Genomic DNA, 10,950 nt, shown 5'->3' on the forward strand with positions numbered 1-10,950 from the left:
ATAGGAAGAAAGTGTTTGGCTAAGTGGGATTGTAATTATTGGTACAATGAACTCCTCCTTATGCATGCTCGGAATAATGGGGCTATAACTTCACCATTGAGTTCATTATACGACATCCTGTGTGGGCACCAGAGCAAACATACTCACACCTTTTTGTACACTATGAAAGATATACTCATAGTACAGCTATCTACATCCGAGAAAAACAGCGTTGTGTCTGCATTAACATCATCTGGTTTCAAACAAGACGATATGTATGTATAAATAAATGAAAAACATTTGCAAAAAGCAAGCCGATCCACTTTTCCATTTTGATAAGAGCATTACAATTAGAAAAAAAGAATGGGACAAAAACAAATCATTAGTTGCGATTTACTGCGAGTTAACTCTGACATTATTGCGATTAATCACGATGAAATATTTTTTAATTTTAAGACAGCACTAATATATAAAAAAATTATGATATCAATAGCTTTAATGATATTATTATGAGTCATATCACCCACACACAAAAACATTCAAGCATTTGAAATCACAAAACTATTTATGTAGCTAAATAGACCTATTAACGTTTACTAATTTCAGTATTGCATAATACTGCAATTGTTGGAAATTGAAAGCGTGCAAAATAATTCATATTTTTTTGTAACATAAAATATTTTAACAGGAAGAAAATGAATGAAAACATGTTGCCTGTTCATTTTAAATTCAAATTAAACTTTTTACATCATTTTTAAGAATCCATCGTGGTTGTCACATTTGCACAAGATGCATTAGACAGCCCACATCCTTTTAACTGACACACGAGTCTCCCTTTGTGTCCTGAAAAGGAATTTGAGCAGGGGATGTTTTTTGTGGAAACTAATATCAAGTAAAAAAGTGTGACAACCACAACCGCTCTCCCTATGTGTGTGTGTGTGTGTGTGTGTGTTTTGTTTTTAAACAGAGACAGATGGGAAGTGCTGTTACTTGTAATAGGCTGTGTGTATGATGATCTCTACATGGAAAAACTAAGGGACCTAGGCCATCAATGCAAGCTAGTGGTGTTGATCTTTGGCAGCTTGGGGAATGTCCACAGTCTTGTTTCAGTGGGTTAAAGGGGACCTATTCAACTTTGGCTACTTCTTCGCTGTTTTCGTGGTTTGCGCTCGCATTGAGCTCCCCCTACAGCTTCGGAGGAGATATTTTACAACACTGTCGTAACAACTCGTCGAGGTATATGTGCGACTTTATTGGCTTAATTTACCAGGTTGAGTCATTGTGATGGTTCTATAAAGACCTCATTTTACCTTGTTTAGATCAATAGATCGCAACCCCAGTGCAAATTTTCCTTTTCTTAAGCAGCATACATTTATATAATATAGAAGGTTCTATATACAGGCCTATGTATGTTTTATTATTTGTTCCATCTAAAGCAGTAAAGTAAGTCTTATACACAACATATTATTGTAAATTTGACAAATTTGGCTCTGAAATAGGTGTTCCATTCACCCAAACCTTCTAAACCGTTTCTAGAAATAATCGTGCAGAATTAATAGTGTAATTTATTCAAAAGTAGAAAATAAAGCAATATGTACAGCAGAATTATGTCAGAAAATCATTGTTCTAATCTTTAAAAAACAACAACAACTGCCTGGCTAGGACAGGTCACCATGTCATGCACTCTGCGCCTGCCTCGGTTTTTCTCTCCTCACAACCCCCTTTTACTCTGTGCTCTTACCTGTATCCCCCCCCGCTTTCTGTGTATTGCTCCTTCTTTTCTTCAGCGTCCCCTTCATATTTCTCCAGTTCCCTCGCTCTCCGTCCATTTACCTCTTGTGGTTGATCTCCCTCCCTATAACCTGTCTGTCTGTCCATCCCTCTTTCCTCGCTGTCCCAATCGGCCCCCCTCTCTCTCTCTCTCTCTCTCTCTCCTTCCCTTACTAAGACCAAACCAACAGAGCCGTTGAGCAGGGCGCCACTAGAGGTTTCCGTCGGCCACCCTCTTGAACAGGGTGCGCCTCTGCTGGGCGCTCATGTTCTCGCTGCTCTCCAGGAGGTTGGCCACGATCAGCGTCTTCTGGACCGAGGCCGCCCTGACCCACAGTCGGCCGTTCATCCCCAGCACCAGCTCGCACGGGTACAGCTTCTCCAGGTCCTTCAGAATCTCATTCTGGGGGGTCAGCAGTCTGGGGGAGGGGGGTGGAGCGAGAGAGAGAGAGAGCGATGTATGGAGGTGGAGGGAAGGGAGAGAGAGGTGGAGATGAAGAGAGGCGTAGAGAGATGATGGGGCGAGAGAGGACGGCAGGTGGAGGAAGGTGAGCCAACAGGCAGAGGGTGTGGTGGTCAGTTTACACGCCGCACGTCAAACACACCATTTGCATATTTAATAAGGGCGGAATCGTACCCGATAGTGACACCACACATGGGAGTGTCCACGCAAATGTATCATGAATTAATAGACCAACCCACCACCCAGTGGACTGTTCCAACTTGTAGGCGGATCTATCCACCATACATGATCTGTTTGGACAACCCCACTTGAGACATCGCTAATGGGTAGAACTTTGGAAGTGCGTCATAATGGTTGGTCAACATCCAACCTGGGTTTAAATGGGGGCCCTTTAAAAAGGCAGGTATGCTTAAAACAAAATCGAATAGAGCATAACAGTGGCCGCCAACTTTTTCTTAGTTCGGGAAGTACATCTCAGAGTTTTAAGCCTGGAACCAAGCCGATGGCTCGTCAAGGTAGTCGTGACCATTGAACGTTTGAATCGGGGCAAAAGATAATTTGGTAAACAGAAGATAAGGCAAAAGGTACAAGACTGTACATTATTCTTGTGAATGAGTGAAGGAACTCCTCAACCTCTGCTGACTGCAGTCACCGTGTAATAACGATACTCGTTTTTAATACATGGGAATTCAGTCTTGTATTCCAGTTACGTATTCATTCAATATTCTGTTTTCCTTTATTTTTATACTACATATATTTTTCTACATGTACAGCTCATTTGCTCTAACCACAACTCAAACTTTCAATCAATATAAATCATGGTTGCTGCGGTAAGCGATCGAGTTCACTAGCAGTAGCAGTCATTCACTTCCGCGTGTCCAGTAAACGTTTCCAGGTAACGGCGAGCTCCAACAAGCAAAGACGTCGTGTCGCCCAAACAAACGAGATGTTGCCTCGTTTAACTTGTGGTACAACGGCGCGTGGTAGCTATCATTTGGATGGTGACGACATTAAGGCTTTTAATCAAAATCTCTGATGAAAATGTATCGGATTCTTTACTTCCGGAACGACACTGTTGCTCTACATGGCCTGTTTGCTTAAGCTGTTGACCGCAGCATAGGGTCAAAAAGGGTCATAGTCACTGATGCGTGGGCTGCTCGTTTGTTGGCATGTGTCACCAGGGCCGGTGCCCGCCCTATGTGTTGGGGGCGCCCTCTGGTGGCGCCCTTAATTAATAAATAAACATACGAAACAAGCGAAATTAAACCAAACATGTTCCCACATCGAACGGAGAAGGGAGGGGGCGCGGGATTAATCGTTAGGGCGCACTGAAACCCTCACCGTAGTACGCAGGACTAGGGGGGGAACTACGTACTACACCGTAGTGCGTGGTACCCCCCCCCCCCTATCCAGGGCACAATTTAATGTTGAGTCGCCTAGGGCACCGAAACGGTCAGTGCCGGCCCTGCGTGTCACGGTGGGAAGAGACGTGTACAATAGACGCAATCATCCACATGGTAGTGTTGACCAACTGCAGGCAGTGGGGTATTAGAGTGTGTGGGAAAAGCTAAACTACTTCGTCTGACTCTGCACACACTGCAGATATAGAGCAAAGTGCATGGGAGGCGAGTGCCACGCTCAAGGCCACGCGTTTAGTGGGGCTGAGGCCGTGAGGCTTCCCAGACCCCGATGGTGTAACGCTACGTTGTGTGTCGATCGCAAAGCAACGTCTCGGCAGTGGTTTATTTGTCCGCCTCAGAGAGAGGGTGAGGCTTCCCCGATATCCCGAACGTGCTTGCCTCAGCGCGTTTACTTCCCAACATTACTTTTTTTTGCGCTCCTGCATTGCGTCGGTACTAAAAAAGTATTACAACGTTGCCGTGGGTCGTAACCATGGGGATAAAACGTCCACCGCCCCTCCTAAAACACATTTCTTAAACTCCCGCACTTTCCGGCGCCCAACGTGACGCAACAGCAGCGCCTCGCAGAGGGGGGCTGTCTCGGGGGTCCGTACCTGCGCACTAGTCCCAGAGACCCCTTGAAGAGGAGGCCCCCGGCCCCGAACACACCCAGGCCGTTGGCCCTTCCCGAGCTGTCGATGCACACCAGCTCTGGCTCCATGTCCTTGTTGGCTATGAGGAACTGAGCGTAGACCAGGTCCCCCACCTTGGGAGGTCACCACACACACACACACACACACACACACACACACACACACACACACACACACACACACACACACACACACACACACACACACACACACACACACACACACACACACACACACACACACACACTTTGGATTTACATGATGATTTTTCACTTTGACTGGCTCATTAACTCTTAATCATGTCAAACCTTTTCGAAAAAGTCAATAAAATACGTCTTGCCATGTTCTTATAACTAGTAATAGTCAAACCAACCTGCACATTGGGCCGGTTCCTCTTGGTCGCACCCTCGAAGGCCAGGTAGGAGAGGGAGGCCTGCTCGCTCCCCCCCACGTCCACCTTAAAGACATCCCCTGATTTGGTCGTTACGATGCCAATCACGCTCTCTCCTTTGACAGGAACGTACTGTCGGAGAGATAGATCGATTTCCATTAGTTAGGACCAACAGAATAAGCAATATGTTGTGGTTACCGTCTGCTCAACACTAGATCTCAAAGAAAAAATCTGCTCGTCTTTGCACCTCCTCTAAGAGAGTGAAACAGGGGGAGGTTTAACATGGAACATACGAGGTAATGTATGATATTGGTTAGAGTTGAAGACTCCTAGCCAAAAGAACGTGACTTTGAACCCCAATGTTCCATCCTCTGGAGCAAGAAGACTAAGGGCTCATTCTGCTCCTCAAAGACCTGGCTCATTGATTGTCAAACCTCTAACCTGTGCTGACAAAAACGTCAAATTCAAGGATACATAGCTTTAAGACATTATTTACCATGACCATGTTTCATAATGATTTTCGAAAAGCGGAACAATACAGACATGTGATATGATGTATTTTCTTTTTACTCGTAAAGCAACCATTTACTTAAAAACTATCTTACGATGGGGCTAGTACTGTAAGTAGGGAAATAACCCAAATGAGCTTTGCATCTAAAGACCAATCATATATTTAGATGTAATAATTTCATTATCAAAGTTGCAGTTCACCCGTCTCTGTTGAGAATCCACCCAGTACAGGTTAGGATTTTTATGCCGCAGAACTCCACTTTTACAGACGACAACATCGTCTCCATTCCGCCGCAGTCCGGGACCACAGATTATCTTCTCGTCTTTCAGAGATTCGGTCAACGATATTGTATCAGTTTTGATAAAAGTAAACACATCTCCTGGCAATAGTACCGCACCAACTTTAACTTTTAAGCACGATTCCATGGCTTTGCTGTCATATGTTGGCCATGTGTTGTACAGGCATCGGGGGGACAGCAATAACTGTGACACATGAAAACGAAGTAAAATTCTAAAGTAATGCAGCGTCCCCTACAGCAAAGGAATGGAAACAGTGGTTCGAAAACGAGAGGTTTTTGTTGGAGGACATCTTCAGATGGGCCGGATGTAGTCCGTTTTTTTAACTCCTATGATAAAAGTTACTTATTTTACGTTTTGAATAACTACACCAAAAAACAACAACGAGGAAAGGGTTAAATTAGGTTTACTGAAATCACAACGATTACAGTTACAATACCCCGAACTGGTGTAGGCCTATTGCTTCCATGAGGTAAGTTAAGCAGAATAAGAAAGCCCCCTCTTTTTATCCTCACTCTGATCCCAGGTGGAGGTTACACTCTTCTCAATCTGCGTGTATGTATTTGTGTTCTCGTGTCCCTATGAACCGTCGTACTACTGTCCCTCCCAATACACAAGTTTGCATATCGCAAATAACGAGAAAGTTCTGAGCAGGGCTGTCATTAAGTTACGACCACTACACCATTCTTTCTAAAAGGCGTATTAACATCCGGGGGCGTTCTAACTTTCATATTTTTCTCGTCTATTTTATTTGCAGTAGCTACTACAACGAATCAAAATAAGCATTTAAACGCTGAATTTGCTTAAACATTTTAGAGTATTATGTAACTAAGCAATTTATTATGGACATATTATCAAAACACGCAAAGATTTTTTCCAAATAATGGTTTATTATTAATATAAAAATAAATATCTAATTATTCTTTACTCTATGAAGATAAATATCAAATACTAGCAACATCACACATGGAAGCTACTGGCTTTTTCAGTGTTGACCTACCTGTGGGCTATAACAATAAATGTACTGCACACAATCACGTTTTTCAATGTCAATGCTGTCAGGAATCACTCATGTCATAGATGTAAACTTTAATTGCAAGACATGGTAAGAACTAATTAGTTTGGCAGTATGGTTCCAGTCTTTTCTGGTGCTCCCTGCTTTATGATTTAAAGCATGACATAGACATGTGAGATACAGAATACAAACAGCATACCGACATTTGCATCAGATATCTCAACCTATTGTATAACTAAGATACCATACGAAGCACAACCAACGCAGGTGGAGGCTTGGGTGTTGGTGGGCGAAATTCGGCTCAGCACACTTAACCTCGCAGAGTATGTGTTTGAGATGGTCTTAAATTGACCGCCTATAATTGTATGTGCTTTTAAAAGGACCGCTCTAGCAGTCAGCTGATAGGGGCGCTACTTTAAGTAGCTCCAAAGGCGAAAATACTTCAAAACAGTTTGAGCAAGTCTGGGACCAAGACTGACAAAAACACTAGTTCGAATAGTCTTGGTACTTTCAAGCCACACACATCCCCATACTTATGTGTTTATTTTTAATTAATTTGACGGTTTAATGCAGTTACCATTTGACACAGACACATGTTATTTTTGCCCCCCCAATAGTTATTAGGCCAACAGAACATACAAATATTGCTCACTTTAATATCAATGCTAAGCGAGGTATAGTTTTAATCGATTATCACCTCCGGTAACAATACCAACATGTGTCACTACAGTATGAAAAATGACACAAATTATACACTTAAAGGCACCCAGTGCAACTTTATGTAAACATTCAATGAAAAATAAACATTCAATTTCTAGTCTTTTTTACACGTAGTAAGTTTCAATAACTCCATACCATTACATATCGACATTCAAGGAGCAAAGATGAGACGTCGTTGTGTGGTGAGAACTGATAGAAAATCGTAAACAACAACAATCGCCGGTGGGGAGAAGCCATTTTTCCATTGACTGGAAGCCTGCTTTATTTATTGTAGGTTACAAAAAATAAAGAAAATGGCGGCATTGTTGTCGGTATGTCGGTATTGCTGCTTAAATGTCGGTATGTAATGGTATGGAGTTATTGAAACTTACTACGTGTAAAAAAGACTAGAAATTGAATGTTTATTTTTAAGCCTCGAAAGTTGCACTGGGTGCCTTTAATGTCTGCCTGTTTGGAAGATTTAGGCCACGTTTATACGTAGCAGGGTATTTATAGAAACGAATATCCCCCCCCCCCCCCCCCCTCCGTTTTCAAAAATAACATTGTGCACACAACATCGTTTTCAAAAACGTGTGAAACCCAGTGTTCTCACCGACACTCCCATTGGTCTCTTCCAGCACTATTCCCAAAACCTCCTCTTCACTGACTCTCAGACACATCAGAGCAGTCGACGGACGACAATGACGGAGGAAAAGCATGCCAACAACTGTGTAAAAAAAAAAGGTACGAAAATAACCGGAAGCATCATGAAAGGGGTCGTTATTTTTATTATAAATATACATTCGATTTTGATGAGTAGAACTGTCTGCATAAACACAATGTTTTGTTCTCATTTTCACAACTCACCAAAGCCTGCCCCAGAGGCCATGTGATGCTTTTCGCTACTGTGGAATCACCACTTAGTTGTTTAAACGAATCAGACATGATAAAGGGAAAAGGGTGGTTTCGTGTTTGGCATCACCGTGTTTTGGCATCACCTTCACTTGGACGTGAAGCTTTCTTCCAGGGAGCAGTATGTGACTGTATTAATGTAATAGAACAGAAGAAAGCCCAAATACCCTTAAATCATCGCCTATTTAAATGACATGTAATTTTCAATCAGTTGGCCCATGTTTGGTGGGAGCAGTTATACTGTGTAGAGGTAGCTGGATACGTACAGAGATGTAGTCGTAACTAGGGATGGGAATTGATAAGAATTTCACGATTCCGATTCCTTATCGATTCTCTTATCGATTCTCATTGGGTGAGAAAATAAGTACAAATGTGTTTGTTTGCATTAAATCTCTTTAATATCTGATCATAAGTGCGTCTAGTATTAGGAAATTGTACATTTTCAAATCAATTGGTCTAGACAAAAAACTATATGTTTGGCTTTTTAAGCCCAAATGCCATCATTATGTGCCATATAACTAAAAACACAGACTGAAAACAGTCAAGTAAGACCTTGTGCCTTTTGGAATGCTAACAGTGCTCATTTGCATTCAACTTGTAACAAAATTCAACTGACATAAACAAAATGAAGCATTGATTAGACAGAGATTTATTAGATGGGCCTACCTAATAAACCGTTGGAACACACACGACCGGAAACCATAGCAACGCCGGTAAACAAACCCCGAGAAGCCCAATCCCTATGAGAGCTCCCCACGCTACGGCCATCCGGAGGCGCACAGAGCTGTTGGCCGTGATATTATATATACAATTATATACAATTATATACTATTATATATAGAGCTCCGGGAGTCGCAAACTGCAACAATCACTTTCTCCTCCATGCTGCAGTTCACCCCGGACTGCACTGCACTGAGTTTGACGGTTGAACGCTGATTGGCTGTTATGTTACACATGACACTCAGTTGTCATGCTGTTGAACGCTGATTGGCTGTCATCACACGATATTAGCGTCAAAGTTGAAATATTTCAACTCTGCCGCGGCACAAATCCTCGTGAACGCGCTCGCCTGTGCACGGCGAAAGTGTGGCGCGACAAATCGAAACTTGCCGCTGGTTTTCTCTCGTGAAAATTCGCCCGATACGTGTCTCTACGTTCACTTTGTATGGGATCTTGTCGCCCCGTCGCGTTTGGTGTGAACGCACAATGCGCTTCTTCCTCGGCGGCGCCATGTTTGCTGCGGTCTGAACCAAAACAAAGCAGCGTGTGTGTGACGTCACGACGCATTTGCGTCATGACCGGAACCAATAAGCGGAATCGTTAAGCAGGCTTGCTAATGATTCCAAGGAATCGGTTGACTCGGCACCGGTTCTGAACAAGAACCGGTTCTCAATTCCCATCCCTAGTCGTAACGATCACGGGGCAAGGTTTGTGGACCCAAAAGAACGACGGGCTAACGGAAGAAGTGTTTATTGAGAAGGGTGCTGGAGAATGGTGGGAATCCGGTACGGGTCCAGTGGTGTCCTGACGGGGGAGCAGCAGGGAAGTGGGGACGACGGGTGTGTGGAGTTGATGCTGGTGTGGGTACCAGATTGACTCGGCTGCCAGATCCACTCGGGGTCCTGCGCTTACAGATGACGTATCGACACAAGCCAACGGACAAAACCCGGAAGGGTTGTTTATAAACGGGGCTCTATCATGGACTTAAAAAGAATGCTCAATCCGTTTTGGTTTTGATTTCATTGAACGCAGCCCGTTCTTTCGCACAAACAAAGCCATTGGAAACGCGTCTAAAAGCACTGATGAATGCATATGTAACCCAGTTCCTGTTAGGGACTCTTATTCTGAAGGAGGAGAACGGAAGTGTCTGCGTGTGGGTCGCTGTTTTGACTCTGTGTTGGGAGCGCTGGAAATAAAGTGGATCGCCCCGTTCAGTGAATGGAGCTAACCGATTCTTCTTTTATATATAACCCAAGTATAGGCAACAACAATTTGTACATTTGATTATTATTCATAGATTAGAAAACAAAAGGAGATTGTTAATACTTGGGAATAACATGGGAATGAATGAAACGCGCATGCGCATTTAAAAGACAGCGTTTACTTGAAGTGCGTATCATTATTGCGCATCTAGGACCCCGAGTCGATCTGGCAGCCGAGTCAATCTGACACCCACACCGGCAGGCGTGTCGCGCTGAATGAAGGGAAGACTGGGTCCCACTAGGGGGCAGAAATTAAGCCTGACAGTAGTGCTATTTTTTTTGTTTGATCTCCACAAATAATTATGCGCACTTTGTTTATAAACGTTTGTTCATGTTGGCACATTGAATTTACAACAAAGATTTTATTTTTGCTATTTGCCTTTTTTAAAAACGATGCTTTCAATTTAAGTAATTTACGTTGGGTAGCATATTGCTTGGTACGTCATACATGATTCAATTTGGAATCAAACCCGGGTCTCACAGAGGGCAGGTAGAAAAGATATTCTACCACTCATACAATAATTGCTTACCTTTCGCATATCATTCAGGGATTAGCCTTTTGATGATGCATTCACCTCACAATTTACAACGCACCAAATTCATATAACGCTATTAATAATAAAAAGATTGGTTTCTGTATTGATATCCGCGATTTTGGCCCCGTACTTGGTATTGGATCGAAACCATTCTTTTTAGTTCATACCTTGGGGCCCCGAAACGTTCACGCAGCACAATTATAACACTTTAGCTCCACCTTGTGGCCCGGCAACGTTAAACCGCATGTTCTGTTCGTCTTCATGGTCTTCTATAATTGTTATCTTACTTTCACATTCCGTTTTCATCATATTTTCTTGAACTGTGGATTAAATGTGTGGCTAA

At 43.0% G+C, this 10,950-nt stretch overlaps 1 protein-coding gene and 1 long non-coding RNA gene across 2 annotated transcripts; one reads left to right on the forward strand and one right to left on the reverse strand.

Annotated features, from left to right (window-relative positions):
- Window positions 1-1,531: 1,531 nt before the first annotated feature.
- exosc3 (exosome component 3) lies at window positions 1,532-5,668 on the reverse strand. Its single transcript, XM_060063856.1, has 4 exons — window positions 5,368-5,668; window positions 4,639-4,788; window positions 4,227-4,378; window positions 1,532-2,168 (listed from the first exon to the last, which is right to left on the reverse strand). The coding sequence occupies exons 1-4, from the start codon at window positions 5,590-5,592 to the stop codon at window positions 1,961-1,963; spliced, it is 735 nt and encodes a 244-aa protein (XP_059919839.1). The 5' UTR covers window positions 5,593-5,668; the 3' UTR covers window positions 1,532-1,960.
- A 50-nt stretch (window positions 5,669-5,718) lies between these two features.
- Window positions 5,719-8,872, forward strand: LOC132466597 (uncharacterized). The gene is made up of 2 exons (XR_009527898.1): window positions 5,719-5,935; window positions 7,816-8,872. It is a non-coding gene; the product is annotated as an uncharacterized LOC132466597 (long non-coding RNA).
- The last annotated feature ends 2,078 nt before the right edge of the window (window positions 8,873-10,950 follow it).

Source organism: Gadus macrocephalus, chromosome 10 (assembly GCF_031168955.1).
Source record: "Gadus macrocephalus chromosome 10, ASM3116895v1".
NCBI classification, from domain to species: domain Eukaryota; kingdom Metazoa; phylum Chordata; class Actinopteri; order Gadiformes; family Gadidae; genus Gadus; species Gadus macrocephalus.

Bases quoted from the DNA above. Each gene is read 5' to 3' on its own strand.
- exosc3 (XM_060063856.1), bottom strand. From the start codon at position 5,592: ATGGAATCGTGCTTAAAAGTTAAAGTTGGTGCGGTACTATTGCCAGGA. The intron at 4,379-4,638 runs GTTGGTTTGACT...TGACCTCCCAAG, and splicing joins GGAACCGGCCCAATGTGCAG to GTGGGGGACCTGGTCTACGC. The intron at 2,169-4,226 runs GTACGGACCCCC...CCCCTCCCCCAG, and splicing joins TCTCTGGGACTAGTGCGCAG to ACTGCTGACCCCCCAGAATG.